The sequence below is a fragment of the Salvia miltiorrhiza genome, chromosome 3 (assembly GCF_028751815.1).
Source record: "Salvia miltiorrhiza cultivar Shanhuang (shh) chromosome 3, IMPLAD_Smil_shh, whole genome shotgun sequence".
In the NCBI taxonomy this organism is placed as follows: domain Eukaryota; kingdom Viridiplantae; phylum Streptophyta; class Magnoliopsida; order Lamiales; family Lamiaceae; genus Salvia; species Salvia miltiorrhiza.
This window is the reverse complement of record NC_080389.1, coordinates 9,105,497-9,122,645: the sequence shown is the minus strand read 5'-3', so window position 1 is coordinate 9,122,645 and position 17,149 is coordinate 9,105,497. Positions and strand designations below refer to the sequence as shown.

At 41.5% G+C, this 17,149-nt stretch overlaps 1 protein-coding gene and 1 non-coding gene across 2 annotated transcripts; one reads left to right on the top strand and one right to left on the bottom strand.

The window, feature by feature from the left end:
* The first annotated feature begins 562 nt into the window (after positions 1 to 562).
* LOC131019293 (small nucleolar RNA R71) lies at positions 563 to 669 on the top strand. Its single transcript, XR_009100211.1, has one exon. It is a non-coding gene; the product is annotated as a small nucleolar RNA R71 (small nucleolar RNA).
* A 10,338-nt stretch (positions 670 to 11,007) lies between these two features.
* On the bottom strand, positions 11,008 to 16,490 carry LOC131017408 (putative late blight resistance protein homolog R1A-10). The gene is made up of 3 exons (XM_057946162.1): positions 15,933 to 16,490; positions 12,066 to 14,320; positions 11,008 to 11,203 (listed from the first exon to the last, which is right to left on the bottom strand). The coding sequence occupies exons 1-2, from the start codon at positions 16,344 to 16,346 to the stop codon at positions 12,086 to 12,088; spliced, it is 2,649 nt and encodes an 882-aa protein (XP_057802145.1). The 5' UTR covers positions 16,347 to 16,490; the 3' UTR covers positions 11,008 to 11,203; positions 12,066 to 12,085.
* Positions 16,491 to 17,149: the final 659 nt, after the last annotated feature.

The window sequence follows — 17,149 nt, the reverse complement described above, 5'->3', positions numbered from 1 at the left end:
AGTCGTGGTCATGAACTTCATCAATATTTCTTCAAGGTTGAGCTTCTTCTCTTCCTTGATCATGCCATGGCTCACCGCAAATCCGGGCGGTGGTTGCAAGAAATTGTTTGGATTGCTATAAGAGAGGTTAGGGTGGCGGTTAGGTTGGAATCCTTGAGTGTATTGCCCTTGCCCTTGGTAGCCACCTTGTTGTTGGGGCCGGAAGTTCGCATAGCCTCGGTTGTTGTTGTTGTTGTTGATGTAGTTCACATCCTCGAAGCTAGTTTGTTCTTCAACCACGGGCTCTACCCTTGATATTGACATAGCATCAATCTTGCTATTCATGGCGGTCAATTGAGCCGTCAAAAGAGCTATCGGATACGAGCTTGTTGTAGCCGCCACCTTCTTCAAAATAGTCCTCTCCCCCGGAAATTGGTAGCTATTGGCGGCCAAGTTCTCTATGATGTGGGCGGCCTCCTCGTGGCTTTTCTCCAACAATGCTCCATTGGCCGATGCATTCATGTCTCTTTGCATCTCACCACTACACCCGGTATAGAATGAGCAAATAATGGTGTTTTGATCAAAACCATGGTTGGGACACTTCCTTATCATCTCTTTGAATCTCTCCCAAGCTTCATAGAAGGTTTCTCCATCGAATTGATGAAATTGGACAATGTCCTTCTTCATCTTCATTGTCTTACTTGGAGGGAAGAACTTGATAAGGAACTTTTGAGCCATTTTCTCCCATGTAGTGAAGGAACCACCCTCTAAAGATTGGTACCATGTCTTGGCCATGCCCCTTAGCGAAAAGGGGAAGAGTCGAAGTCGAATGGCATCCTCCAGAACTCCATTTATCTTGATGGTGCCGCATATCTCCAAGAAGTTTCCAAGATGTCCATTCGGGTCATCTTGGGAAAGACCGGCGAATTGGTTTTGTTGTACCATATTTATGAGGGCCGGCTTGAGCTCAAAATTGTTGGCATTGATTCTCGGGGCATGCACTCCTCCTTGTTGGACAATGGGTTGGAACATATTGCTAATAGGTGGTGGTGGTGGTGCATTCCTTTGAGCCTCTTGCTCATTGATTTGCCCTTGCATGTCCTCCAATTGCCTTTGGAGTTGACGGATTAAGTCGTGATTATCCGCCATAACTTCCTCCAACTCTCTATCTCTTCTTGTTCTTGCTTTGTTGTGTCGGCAAAAAGCTTCAACCTCAAGGTCTATAGGTATAAGAGGTGCATCCTTAGACCTTGTGTTCATACACTACCTATCAACCAACAAGAACAAAGAGTCAAATCACAATCTTAAAATAGAAAACAAAAATTAAAGCAAGTAAAATGTCTAAAGTAGTTAAGCACAATGAAGCAAAATATCACAAGTAATGAAACTAAACTAATCCCCGGCAACGGCGCCAAAAACTTGTTCGCTAATATTTTCACCACGCCGCAAGTATACGGGTAGTTGTAATATATGGAAGCAAGGTCGTATCCCACAAGGATTAGTAGTTCAATCTAGTGATTATCCTAAGTCATTATGCTATAGCTATTTAGACTAAATGATGGAGTGATTGGTTTGATTATCTACTAATTACTTAACAAGTGCAAAGACAAATAAAACCAAATAAGCAAGTGGATTAATAAGATGATTAAGACGATTTAGGGACTAGGCATCGATGGTTAAGCAAAGGACTTCAATTATAGCTCAATACTAATCTTGACGAACCTAATTATCTAGAGTGATCTCCCAACTAGTTCTAGCCCCCTCCCGGACGACTAGAACGGTAGATTACGGGTTATAGTTGCCGTCCCCGGTCAACTTCTAACCTATAACTCCCAAAAGCACACAAAGATCGACATACTCTCACCCAACTCTCAACCTCCCGGTTATCGAATTGATATGTTTCAAACACCTTATCTATTGCAATTATCCTCTCCCGATTCAAAGTGCAAATTAGAAATGTATAGAATGTGGCCAACAAACCATACAAGAATAAACCAAGTGTTTGAAAAGATAAAGTGCAAAGGAACAAACAAGATTTATATTGAGCACAAATAATCAATCCATTACAATAATCATCTAGCCTAATCCCCAAATCAAAGAGAAACTAGCCTATCATGTTCAACAATAACATACCCAATAACAAAGGAAGCATAAATGAAAGAGAGAGAAAGAAAGAACAAATCCTATTCAATAGCTTGCTTCAATCCTCTATCCTCTTCAATGCCTTCTTCAAATGGGTGGTTGAATGTAGTTATGGAGCTAGGGTTGTGAATGGAAGATTGGGAGTGAAGGGTTGGTGTGTAATGAATGTTGGAGAAGATGAGTAATGAAGAATGAGAGAAAAAGGGGGAAAAAATGGGGTTTTAGAGTCAAATTTCGCGTCTGGGCCCACCAAAGGGCGGATCCCCGCCTTATCCCCGCGGTCGCGGCACGAACCGCGGTTGGGAACGTGGCTGGAAAGGGAGGAGGCCGCGGTCGGGGACCGCGGCCGCGGCTCGGACCACGGGCGATGTTCAAAAACGTTCTGTACTCGGGGCGCAGGAGGCCGCGGTCGGGCCCGCGGCCGCGGGCAGGACCGCGGTTCAGGCTTCTTCTGCCACGGCCGGCTGCCGCGGCCGTGGGGTCCTGCGCAGCCGGCTTTGTCGGCTCCGTTCTCCCTCGTCCGAGCTCTGATTCCGGCGCCGTTCGCGCTCACGGATTCCTCTCGAGACATACTTCACTCTAATGCTCCCACAATTCTCCAATTAACTCTTGATTTGCCCTGAAAACACTTCAAAAGCTACACTAAGCATCAAAACTCAACAAAACTCAAAATTGGGATACAAACACATATTAGCAATCGATTTATGGGGGAGAATGACAACAATTCATGCGATATTGAGGTATGAAATCCATGTTTGTCAGACGTCGAGGATTTTGTGCGTGCCTGTGTGACATGTCAACAAGTTAAGTCTCTTACAACTGCTCCAGCCGGCCTGTTGCAACCACTGCCCGTACCCGCCTTGGTTTGGAACGAGCTTACTATGGACTTCATCACTCATTTACCGGCATCCCATGGATACTCTGTCGTTCTCGTGGTTGTCGATCGACTTACAAAAGCTGCCCATTTTGGACCCTTACCAACTGGTTTCACCGCTAGTAAAGTGGCTCGCCTTTTCACCGATATGGTCGTCAAATTGCATGGGTTCCCATCCTCTATCATCTCCGACCGCGATCCCGTTTTCATGAGTAAGTTTTGGTCCGAACTGTTCAAGCTTAGTGGCACATCTCTCAAACACTCTTCGGCATACCACCCGCAGACGGACGGTCAAACCGAGGTAGTGAATCGATCCTTGGAGCAGTATCTTCGCGCCATGATTTCCGATTACCCCACTCGATGGCCTGAATATTTGGGATGGGCCGAATTTCACTATAATACCAGTTATCACACTAGCATCTCCATGAGCCCTTTTCAGGCTGTGTACGGCCGACTTCTACCGATCATTCCTCGCTATACGCCTAGCTCTACTTCTGTCGATGCCCTCGATGCATTACTTATTGAGCGTGACAGCTTATTACAAGCTTTGAGGGATTCCTTGACTTCCGCCCAAAATCGAATGCAACAGCAGGCCAATAAACACCGCCGCGACGTCTCTTTTAATGTTGGCGAGCGTGTCTGGGTTAAGCTACAACCATATCGACAAATTTCAGTGACGCGTCGGCCGGTTCCAAAATTAGCCAAGCGTTATTTTGGTCCGTATACTGTTCTGGCACGCATTGGTCCAGTTGCCTATCGTCTCGACCTCCTGGCTGGTAGCCGTATTCACCCGGTCTTTCACGTGTCTCTGCTCAAGCCATTTATCGGCTCCGATCCTCCTCCGTTGACTCCTTTGCCTGTGGATTCTGCTGGGTTTCCGTCTTTGACTCCTCTTGTCGTCATCGCTACTCGCACCATTTTCCGCGATGGTATTCCGGTGCAACAATTGTTGGTTCAGTGGGACGGCCTTCCTCCCGAGGCTGCAACGTGGGAATCTCTCGACTTTTTCAAGGAGTCTTTTCCAGCATTTCACCTCGAGGACGAGGTGGTTTCAAAGGATGGGGGAGTTGATACAATCTTACCTAGTGAAACATCATCGTTAGAAGACCAACTTGCCGCAAGTGATGAGCCCAACGAAGAGCCCAGTTTAGCTCCTAGCAGGCTTCGTCGCGAGATCCGCAAGCCCAGCCGCTTTCTTGATTAATTATTTCTTTAGTTATTGTTTGCTTCTATTTTCGTGGGCCGTTAGTGCCACAATTAGCTTAGGATTAGAATAGGGTTTATTACTTGCTTTTCAAGTATTAGTTGTTGCCCTAGCTTCTATTTAAGAAGAAGGGATCGTAATTGTTTTTCTCATGCTATGAAATTATTTGTTTGAGCTCTTTCTTGCGTGATCGTAAGGATTGCCGGAGTTTCGCGTTCTCCCTAACGTGAACATTAATACGTAGCGTATTAGACGTCGTGTCGACTATCAGCGTCTGCATGTTCCAAAGCAGGCCGAATTTCGAAGGAAGAGTCGACAGATCCAACGACATGGAGATGTACCTCGCGTGGATCAACTGGTACATTTGGCTGCTGATTTTGGTGAGCCTCATCGGTTTCACTTCCAAAACTCTGAGCAATTTGAAAGCAGAGAGGAGGTGTGGAATGTCCTCCGCCGGCAAGGTGAATTCGTCTTTCGAGAAGCAAACAAATGTGCGAACGCGATGACCTAAGGGTTTCTGAGAGATGAACTTCAAGCAGTTGAAATGAATAGACAGACGACGATACTTGTGTAAGTCGGAAACCGGTGGCACAAAGCCTCCGTTGTTCGACTTGATCTCCTGGAGAAAATTCTCATTCTCATTTCCAGCTTCATTCCTGCAGAAATCGCGTAACGCATCATGAATACAACATGTTTTAACCTTACCATAGGTTTAATCTTCTCAATAGTGACCAAGTTTCTATTGATAAGATCCTCCAAATACATCTCCCCACATTCCTCCAAGCTGAGATCATTGTTCTGTTGTATAAATCCTTCTCCAATCCACATTCGGATCAATCTCGACACTGGAATCTTGTAATCTTCAGGAAACACCCCCAAATACAGAAAGCATGCGCGTAAATGGTAAGGCAACCTATCATAACTCAAAGATATAAATTTCTTCATGCGATCAGCCGGATCTTTCTCATTAAGATACGTGCTTACACGTGTGGAAACATTTTCCCACGCCTTTCTCGTTTCACTAAGATCCGAGGCTGAAAATTTTGCAGCAAGGATGCCCCCAATAACTACTATTGCAAGAGGAAGTCCATCACAATCTCTTGCAATCAATTGCCCAATATTTTGCAACTCGGAAGGGCAGTCTAGCTTGCGGAGCGCCTCCAGCTGGAGAAGCTCCCAACTTTCGTCTTGATTAAAGAAACGCAGCTTCTTGGCAGGTCTCGGGCAGCTAGCATACGTGCCAACATCTTCAATACGGCTTGTGATCAAGATTTTGAAGTTGAATGTTTTTTATATTATACAACTATAATAAAATTAGCAATATTTCATAACTTTTTTTTAGAGAATGTAATATTTTCATAACTTAAAACATAACATTAATAAGTTTTCTAACTTATACATAACATAGATCTCACTAATATTATAATTGTTCAAATAAAGATTACTTTTATAGTTGTATGTGTGTCAAATCAATGATCAATATCTTAATTAACATATTTTTATTAACGATCATTATTAGCTAGTTAAAATATCCATAAAAAATATCCATATATTTTTTATTTAAGGTTTCTACTAAAGAAAAAAAAAATCTAAACCTTATTTTTTTTATGCATATTAGCAAAAAATATTTTCTAGAACTTTTAATGAATAAATTTTATTCATTAAGAAAATAAGTCTATTTAATTGAGATGGATATATAGGTATATTTTATAACCGCGGATGAAGACAATGGAGATTTGAAGAAGTTGGATGATTGTTTTGAGTAGGGATGAGCAAACTCAAACCGAACCCGCTAAACCGACCCGAACCGACGGGTTCGGTGCAGATCGGACCGACCCAATATGTATAGGCCGTCCAATCCAAGTCTGTTTTTTAGGGAGTTTAAAATTATTTAAGGCCATTATCTTAGGGCTATTTGCAAAAATAGGCCACTATTTTTCGGACTTGCAAAAATAGGTCAATTATTTTAGTTTTTAGTATTTTTAGGCCACATGTGTACCCAATCAGACTATTTTGGGCCACATTTTGGCCCCAAAAGTGGCCTATAAATGCTGAATTGAGCTCAAATGTGGCCTAAAAATGTCAAAAACTAAAATAATTGGCCTATTTTTGCAAGTCTGAAAATAGTGGTCTATTTTTGCAAATAGCCCTAAGATAATGGTCCTAAATAATTTTAAACTCGTTTTTTAGGACCAAGAAGTTTCCAGGTCTGAACCCGCTCGAACCCACCAAACCCGGACCGACCCATACATTTTATAAAATAATAATTTAATTTATATATTTATAATAATATTAATAAATATATTAATTTTCACTTAAATTATAAACTTCTAATCTAATAGTGTAAAATGAATTAATAATCCAAATAATTTAATGTATGCTTCAGAATTTAACGTGATAGTCAACCACCTAAAATTTGTTTGAGCATAGTTGTTCCAAGTTGGTTAGTTATTTGGAATGGTGCATGCAACAATTTATGTAATCTAATGTGTTGGTATGGAATTTCTTTAATTTTAAATACGAAAATTAAGTGTAAAAAAAATTACATTTCGGCGGGTTGGGCCCGAACCGAACCGGGACCAATGTTCGGGTTCGGTCCAGTCCCGGGCCGGTCATCTTTGAAAATTCGTCTAGGTCGGTTCAATTTTAAAAAAAATTCGTTCCATCAAATCCGCCGGGTCGGTCCGGGTCCGACCCGCTGCTCACCCCTAATTTTTTAGCACACCAAAATTTATACTATTTTTCAGTGTGAATTTATAATTCTTGTAGATAAATTTAAAATTAAAATGAATTAATTTTTTTAATGAAATACATTGAATGAAGAAAATGATATAAGATAATATAAAAGTTTAAGGTTTTTTTTAAGAAAGTAAATGATTTTTTTTTTAATAATTCAATGAAAATGAAATTATTTTGAATTGACATTGTCACATTCTTGCTTTCACTCTTCATAAGACTATGGCGTTTAATGGCAGAAAATAAACATTACTTGATTGTGTAATTAAGTTGAATTGAATCCGAAGAGTCTGCCGCCGCCGCGATCTCTTGTGATCTCTCTCCTAACGGTCTGCCGCCGCCGCCGAAGACCGGCGAAGCCGGCGTCCGATCCAGATCCATCAACAGCGTCGCTGGTCGAAGAGATCCAGCAGCAGCAGCAGCGCGGGCCGTCCGATCGCTGTCACCGCTGCTGTCCGCTCCGATTTTGCAGATTGCAGATCCAGACGACGCTCCCAGCTGTTGCAGATGATGCTCGACCTCTGATTGAGGCGGGCTACTGGATCCGGCGATTCCTTTGTCGCGTCGGATCCCGTCGGAGGTAGAGTTGGTGGCTGTTGACTGGTGGCTGCGTTTTTCTTGTGTCCAAGATCTGGTGGCCCGATCTTTTGGTGGTCCGATCTGGTGGCTGACAATCTTCGGCTCCTTCACCGGTCATGGACCCACCAAAAACTACCTCACGCCGCTGATCTTCCGTCCGTCCAATGGCGTCAAACGGCGGCAATGGCCCCTCGAGCGTTGGTTGGTTCCCGCCGCTGTCTTTGGTTTCCGGTGGAATCAGTTCACCGGGCGACAGAGGGGCGCTCAATCTGCCGGTCGTCTCTACCAATTTTCTCCCAAATACTACTCGTTACTCCTTGGTTGTAGGAGAGCACTCCGAGACCGCTTCTCTGGATCGAAGTTCCGGTGTGGCTGCTCCGCCTACTGGTGCGTTGCCTGCGGAGCGGATCTTCACCAAACAATCTAAGCAGCCTCAATCTTTTACTACTCTACCAAACCCTGCGATGGACCCCCCGTCTGCTCCGAAGGTGTCGCCTCCTCCTCAGCCGAATGGCTCTTTTGACGGTGCTTTCGTAGGGAAGGGTCAATCTAAAGCACAGCAATCCAGTCGATCTTTTGCGGATACTCTCAAACAGACGAAGGGAAGTCGGCAAGCTGATGTTCCTGCCTTTGACTTCACGGTGCTACAGCCTTCTTTGGTGAACGATAAACCATGTCTTATCATTTCGGAAAGGTTCCATCAACGACAAGTGCGATCATTCTCTCATGCCCTGCATGGCCGGATTATCCTTCGCAAGGGGGATCGTCCTCGTTTTGCTGCTGATTTGCATGTCGAGTTACAGCAGTTATGGAAGTCGGATTTATCTTGGGAAATTATTCCTCTGGGTAAAGGTTACTTCACCCTGAAATTCTCCTCTGCGGAAGATATGGCGCTGGCTTTCGCTAAAAATACATGGAAATTACGTCCGGGCATCTTGCATTTGCAGACTTGGGTCCCAAATTTTGATCCATACAAGGATTCATCCACTAAAGCACAAGTTTGGATTCGTGTTTTTAATTTACCTCACGAGTATTGGCATCCGGAGGTACTTTCTGGTATTGCTAGACACGTAGGGGCACCAATTGTTATTGATGGTTTATCTGCTCATGCTTCTGTGGGTCATTTTGCGCGTATTTTGGTTGAGATGGATGTCTCCAAGGTTGTGCCTGATTTTTTTGATGTCAAATGTGGGGATCGGGTTTTTGTTCTCGAATTCGGATATGAAAACCTCCCATATTATTGTCACTCTTGCTGTGTTGTTGGCCATGCTACTACCTCTTGCAGGAGATCTAAAGAGGGGATGAATGATACTGAGGGTCAACCAAATGGCAAAGGTACTGACCCAGCCCCTGTTCAGCAACATCGCTCCAAATGGAAACAAGTGGATCGTAAACAGGCCTGCTATGAGGCTTCTCTTCAGATGGTTGTTTATGAGAAGGGTGGACTCCTGACCCCCTCGAATCGTGACTCTGCTCTTGGGGATGACGAGATGGACACCTTCCTGGATTCAACAAGGGAGGAAGTCGTTGGTTCCCTAAATCTTAGATCTGATGCTGCGCAGGTGGACCTTCACAACCCCTTTGCTGCTCTGGAGTCGTTGGATGCTGAGGTTCAGTTGGATAATGAGGTTGTCTCTGAACACTCGGTTGGTGATAACAGGGCGGACAAGTCTGTTGGTATGGAGATTGTTCCGGTGATGAATGACACTACCCGGCATCCGGTGGAAACTACTATAGTGTCAGATACACAGGTTGATATTGACACTCTGCATTGTAGTAATACAGACATGGCTTTGACTGTTACGCCAGGAAAGGCGACAATGGAGGATCCCCCCATAATTCGCGGTCGTGGGCGTCCGAAAGGGGCTTCCAAGAAGGGGAAGGTTTCTGATTCCTCTATCAAGAACCGGCTCCGCCGTATAATCAAGAATGGTATGTCCTCGGACAAACAAACAACTGGTCGTGTCGCTGGTGCTGTTTTGCAGGGAGCCGTTCTTGACTCTTCGTCGCCAATGGAGTTCTTGAAAAAAGTGCAACATGCTCATTCTGAAGGCGCACTTATGCAAAATTTTGTGATACACTCTTCTTCTTCTGACGCTGCTCGTGCTATGTCGACCGTGGTTTCTAAAAGATGGGGAGATATGCTAGACGACGAAAATCCTTTTGATGAGGATGATCCTCTAAATATGTTCTCTTAGTCTTGTTTGTTTTTCGGTTTCTCGTGGCTTCTCGCGGGTGCTTTCACTTGTTTTTGTTCTTTCTATTTTCCTTTTAATAAAATTTCTATTACAGCTTTCACTCTTCATAAAGAAAATCGATCATCTTCAAAAGTTCAAATTGTTGAAATATAATTTTATTAAAAAAACAGAAACAAAACAGAAAAACCTCGAAACCACAGGCGCAAACGAGACCCGAGCCTCGTTAAAACCTATTTAAAGCAAACCCAAACGGTGTCACTTTAAAGATGAAAAAGATAAATACTGGAAGTTAGAAGGATTTGAGCCCGCGAACCAAAAGTTCAAATTGTAATAGCAAATTTAGTTGTATTCTAAATTTTTTAAGTGTTATAAGGTGGCTAAATTTTTAAGTTTTTATCTTAATGGATAATTTTTAAATTTACTATTCCAAAGTGGCTATTTTCAAAATCCACTCTAAAATTTAATAGGGGTGAAATAGACAATCCACAAATTGTGACCAAATCTCTTTTTCTATTAGTATAGATCATGACAAAATGGCGTCATTTTTGTGCCACGTTAATTTCCGATCGCAGAAAAAATGAGGTGACGAATTATCTACAAATAAAAAAATGAGATCATATTTATATAACATCTTAATTGTCCCCTTCAAAAAAAAAAAAAAAAAAAAAAAAACATCTTCATTGTCTTGTCTAAACTAGTGTGACATGAAACACCGTGTGTAGAGTGAAGGTTATGACTACGAAGACAAGCTAAGTTTTGTTGGGGTCGAATAGCTATTATCAAAGACAGGAGGTGTTAATAGCAAAATAGCAGGATCGTTATAACGATCTACTAAGACGCACGACGTCGTTTTAGTATCTGTCTCTGTATAAAAGTTTTCTTCTTCCTTTTACGAAGTTAGCTTGATTTTTACTCTACTTCTTTCTGATTACTTTTGCTGTCGAGTTTCAGCTGTAGCAAGAAGTTAGGGTTCGTTGCTCAGTCGTGTTTCTTGAGCGTTTACTTTGTAATCTGATCCTCCGGTGAATTCTCCGGTGAGAAGCAATAAAAGAGTTGGTTAACCCTCCGTGGATGTAGGCTCTCAAAAGCCGAACCACGTAAATTTGTTGTGTTGATTTCTCGTATTGTTATTGCGTTGTTTCACAATTCGTAACACCGTGCACTATTTGAAAATTACCATCTCGTTTTTTCCAAAAACAAGAATGAAATATCATGAAAATTAATGAGAACCTCAATGAAAATGCAATTAGATGTCACAAACAAATTATCCGATCCACGATTAGTACATGATTTGATGAATTAAACAAATGATTATTGATCAACATAACCCGTGCAATTTTTTTGGCGAGTTCAACATGATGAACAGAGTCAAGTGCAGCGTTTTTCTCCCAGCGCGAACTAAGATTATTTAAAGAGATGCAGCAGTTTATGAGTAGAGCAAATTAAAATGAAGCAATTGTTCAAGCAAGCTTGACAACTTTGCATGTACCCCTGCAAACATCAACATGAATTAGAAACAAGGCTAAATTTAATGGAATCTTTTACACTAAGCTCATGTTTGGTTGAATTTTTTTTGGAGTATGAATAGAGATTCAATTAATTAAATCCATTACATGTTGATTGGTTTGGATGAGTTCATTCATTACGCTTATTTGAAGGTAACTCAATCACCCAATTTGTTACCCCCTAAAATAGAGGAGAAATAAAAGAAAGGAATCCCCTACTACTGATTCTTTTTCATTTTTCAAACAAACATTCAATAAAGGAACAGTTTGTTATCATTTATCCCCTTTATTTGATTCTATTCCATTTTCATTCCTCTACTTGAACTAAACAAGTATTAAGAGTGTGTGGTCTTAGGTTACAAATTTATCATAAGAAAATGAGATAAAAAAAATGGAGAAATTTTATCACATTTTAGTTGTCCCCACTTTTTTCTATTCCATATTTATTTTTCTAAAATTTCAAATGGAAAAATACTAAATAAAGTTTATCCCACTTTTTCTTTTTCCAAATTTTTACATGGAAAATTATTATTACACCACTATAATATTATTATCCTGAATTAGAGTGAATAAAGGAAAAAAAGGTTGATTGAAAAATTTTCTATCTTGCCCAGAGAAAACTATCCACTATACATAACATGTGAAAAGAGTGAAAAAATTGTGAAATTATAAGTTTTCTATCCTTTTCCATCTTAAGATAATGTAACTTAATAATCATAAAAAACAATTGCACACCCTCACTTTTAGCTAAACTATGTAAACCATCCTTTAAGAAATGAAACATTTTATCGGTATTTTAACTTACTTATATTGAAGAAGCCTAAGAGGTGAAACGAAGAGAAATTTACCTGTCAAGAATCAAGATTGATCAATCAATAGGAGGGAAAATGGAGTACTTGAACACAGAGCCTTCAGCCTGCGTCGTCTTCTTCTTCATCTTCGCCTCGTAAATCTTCTTTGCAGACTGAGCTGCAGATTTACAGACGTACAGCTCCAGCCTATGCAGGCTTTCCACTTCAGCCAGGCCAATCGGGATCGCAAGAAGCTTCTCACAGTTCTTGAGCACGAGGCCCCTAAGCCTAGGGAAATGATGGTGTGAAGCCTCCCAAAAAGTTAAATCCGTCTCTTCAATCTGCAAGAACTCAAGACGCCGGAAACCTCCATCAGCCGCCTTCCAACTCGTCCCGACAAACGCCTTATCCTTCAGCTTGAGCACCTCGAGATTCTCCAGCAAGCCGAGGTTGGACATGAAACTCCAACTGAGGGAAGTAGCAACTAGTGTTAGGCTCTTAAGCTTAGAGGGGAATTGATACGGTTGAGGAAGGCCACGCAGTTGGCCTTCTGATATCGGTTTAGGATGTACGTCGTTTACTAGCTTCAGCTTTTCGAGACACTTCATCTTCCCCAAACTGTCAAAGGATCCAATCTTCCCTTCCAGAAGCAATGCTAACCGCCCGCGGATGCCTAGTTTCTTCAGATTGCAAGCCCGTTCGAACAGCTCGGCTGTGCAGCTCTCAGCTGAAATCGTGCCGAGTGTTTGAAGCTCTGCGCCGTGTTTGCTATCTTTACTCGGTTTTGGTAAGTGAGCTGAGGCATTCGTCTTGAAATGCCTCAGCTGGCTCAGTTTCCATATATCCGCTTTCACTTCAAGGGTGCGCGACGTAGTGTCAACTATCAGTGTCTGCGTGTTCCAAAGCAGGCCGAATTTCGAAGGAAGAGTCGACAGATCCAAAGACATGGAAATGTACCTCGCGTGGATCAATTGGTACATTTGGCTGCTGATTTTGGTGAGCCTCATCGGTTTCACTTCTAAAACTCTGAGCAATTTGAAGGCCGAGAGGAGGTGCGGAATGTCCTCCGCCGGCAAGGTGAATTCGTCTTTGGAGAAGCAAACAAACGTGCGAACGCGATGACCTAAGGGTTTCTGAGAGATGAATTTCAAGCAATTGAAATGAATAGACAGCCGACGATACTTATGTAAGTCGGAAACCGGAGGCGCAAAGCCTCCGTTGTTCGACTTGATCTCCTGGAGAAAATTCTCATTCTCATTTCCAGCTTCATTTCTGCAGAAATCACGCAACGCATCATGAATCCGGCATGTTTTCACCTTACCATTAGGTTTAATCTTGTCAATAGTGACCAAGTTTCTATTGATAAGATCTTCCAAATACATCTCCCCACATTCCTCCAAGCTAAGATCATTGTTCTGTTGTATAAATCCTTCTCCAATCCACATTCGGATCAATCTCGACACTGGAATCGCATAGTCCTCAGGAAAGACCCCCAAATACAGAAAGCACGCGCGTAAGTGGTAAGGCAACCTATCATAACTCAAAGATATAAATTTCTTCATGCGGTCAGCCGGATCTTTCTCATTAAGATACGTGCTTACACGCGTGGAAACATTTTCCCATGCCTTTCTCGTTTCACTCAGATCCGAGGCTGAAAATTTAGCAGCAAGGATGCCCCCAATAACTACTATTGCAAGAGGAAGTCCTTCACAATCTCTTGCAATCAATTGCCCAATATGTTCCAATTCAGAAGGACAATCTAGCTTGCGGAGCGCCTCTAGCTGGAGAAGCTCCCAACTTTCGTCTTGTCTAAATAAACGCAGCTTCATGGCAGGTTTCGGGCAGCTAGCATACGTGCCAACATCTTCAATACGGCTTGTGATCAAGATTTTACCCTTGTGATTGTTCTCTGGCATAGCAACACGGAGTCTGTCCCAATCAGCTCGATTCCAAACATCATCCAGGACGATGAAGAAACTTGCTGTGTCGAGATAGCCAGCAACTATTCGGGCTATCTCCATGTCGCCTTTCTGGCGTAGGTCATCGTTTACAGTGGTGAATTCTTTGAGAATTGCTAGGAAGATATCCTTGTCTGAGAATTCTTGAGAGATGGGAAGCCATATACGGACAGGGAACTTGTAGATGATAGCTGTATCATTGAAAATCTTCCATGCCAGCGTTGTCTTGCCTAATCCAAACATACCAATCAGAGAAACCACATCAAAATAGTTGGTGTCTTGAGTCAGGCGCAATATCAGCTCATCTGTCACATCTTTGAATCCGACCACGTCTTTCTGTCTTGGCGGTCGAGCCTGTTTGAAAAATTGAAATTCAGGACATCAACGCATTGATTTATTAACCAACACTACAAAGAAATTACAAAGATTACTGCATTCTAACTAGTTCAAGAAAATAGTCAACTTGTAATAGGAAATTACCCTATGATAAGTGGACTAAATAAAAGGGTGTTAAAAGTTGAGACTCAAAATATTTTGTAGGTTACGCCAAAGGGGACTCAAACCAAGACCTTTAGCCTTAGGCATTAACCCCTCACCGCTTGGCCAACACATAATATAGTTGATAACTACAAATTAGAATAAAAAATAGGTGTAGAACTTGGCAAAGGAAAACTGAGCATCTGAGCAGAACTACATTTTGCGTGAACTTGTAAATAATGTAATTTCCTATAAAATTAATGTATTTACGGATAAATTTATGCATTCATAAATAAATAAATAAATAAAAATCTCAGTTTAAGATTCGTACTTAGGTGTTGCTTGCATAAATAAATGAATAAATAAAATCTCACTTTAAGATTCGTACTTAGGTGTTGCATTCATCTATCAAGATGATGCACCCACCATAGATCTTCACGAGTTGAAAATGGTTTTCTATTCTCATTTTAAATTAGCGTTCTCTATTATAGTTTCATAAATTCAACTATAAAAATTTGATATAAATTTGCTTTCGGAGGAGGTTCATTTGTGGACGGAAGTACATATTTTCATATTATACATATATATTTATGTATTAAATTCATTTAAATTTAATGTATTGAACTTTTTTTAGGTATTTAAAATTGCTATTAATAAAATCACTTGCGTGTATATTAAATTTTGGCGCAAAAAAAAACACTGGTGTGTATATTTATATATTCAAGACACATCTTTTCAACATAGATGAATGCGTGTAAATAGGGTGGGATTCTAATTATAAAAAAAATAAGACAGCCTGCGCTTAACAAAATTGAAGATGGATTAACTAAAAAAATCAGCTAAAACTCAAAAACAAAAACGAGAAAACTGAATTAAAATATGACAAAAGGAATAAAAACGAATTTAAAAATTTGTTTTATTGATAAAGGAGGAGAGAGAAGAGATGATAGATACGGAGTAAATGTTTTTGCTTTAAACTTTAAAGTAGAGTAACTTTCATATTTTCACTTCATTTTTCACATAACATAAATCAAATTAAAAATTGTAACAAGATCTACTGCAAAAAAATAATAATAACAAGATCTTTAATTGAATATGGTTACTAGTATTTTATAACTAGTTAAATTTTATAATTTAAAAAAAAAAAACAGAATAAAACATTTCAAAAAAAAAAAAGAGTAAATCTCCTTTCTCATTCTACTTGAAAAATTAATTTCAAATTACGAAGATTTACCGTTAATTCATCACTTAACTAAACGAATTCGTTATCCTAAGATCAGACCTACACGCGCTGGTGAAAATTCCCACTTTTCTTAAACCCGTCATTTTCCACAGCAAATCCATCATATTTCATAAATTAAAGCACTCATCCTATTCTCACAATTCATATTTTACGAGCTCAAGATTTCGAGAAAACAACGCATATATCCGAAAGAAATCAATTCGAGGATCAAAGATGAAATAAAGAGGGAAAAATGGGGGAAATTACCTCTGGTTTTCCATAATTGTCTTCATCGTGTACGCTGAGGTCGGCGAAGTCAATCCTGGCCTTCTCGACCTTGGTTCTGACCTCCTCCACCTTTACCCCAATTTCGTGGAGATTGACCGAAGGCTTCCAGAATTTGAGGAAGGAGCTCGTCGCCTTCTTCTCCATGGCCTGAGTGATGAAGGCGTCGATCACATCTTCCACCTCGTACACAACATCTCGAATGTTCCTCACCAGAACCTTCGTGCGCTCGTCCTTCCGCCGCTTCCTCAACGAATCCTTGAGGAACGCGTTGAAGAGGCGGAGATCCATCTCCAGAGTCTCGATCTGCTTCTTCGTGCCGGTGATGAGATGCGAGTGGTAGAGAAGGAGATCCTTCAGGTTGTTCAGCAGGAACTCCACTGCAGCGTCCGCCATCTCTCTCTCTTTCTCTCTCTAGATATTGTCTAAGTATTTGCAGAAATTGGGAAGCAGGGATTAGACATGAGTTTTTTCATAGACAAATGACGCCACAGACTTCGAAGTTGTTTGATTGAGGGTCTCCTTTTTTGTTTTTTTCTATTATAATACTCCCTCCATCCCTCATGTAATATAGTACTCCCTCCCTCCCAAACGAAATGTCCTACTCCCTCCGTCCCAATAAAAGTGGCCACTTTTTTTTGGGCACGAAGATTAAGAAGGAGATAGTTATGTTTAATTAATTGTGGTCCACCAAAATTAAGGATTTAATTAAAACTACTTCTTCCTCTCACTGCATTTGGGCGACGGTGACAGTGGCGCCGGCGCCGGCGGTCGGCCCTCGCCGTCCTCTATCTGCCGTCGAACCAGCCGCCTGAAATCATCCCCAAATCAGACTTCCGGCGATGGCAGAAATCATCCACAAAAATGAGGGGGTTTTTTTAGCCAAATCAATTTAACAAAAAATCAGCACAAATCATCTCAAATCTTGCAAAAATCTTCAAAAAATGAAGAAAACCATCCCACGAAAATCTTCAAAAAATGAAGCGGCGTCGACTTCTGACAGCCAACGGCGGCGGCAAAGCCCTAGCCCCAAATCGGCGGAAAAGCCCTAGCCCCAAATCGGCGGCGGCGGCAAAGAGCTAACCCGCGCCGCCCTCCGATTCGTCGACTTCCGACGGCCAAACCAGTGCTAACCCTCGCCGCCGACGAGGTGAGAGACGAGAGAGGGAGTTGAGAAGGTGACAGGCGAGGGTGTTGTG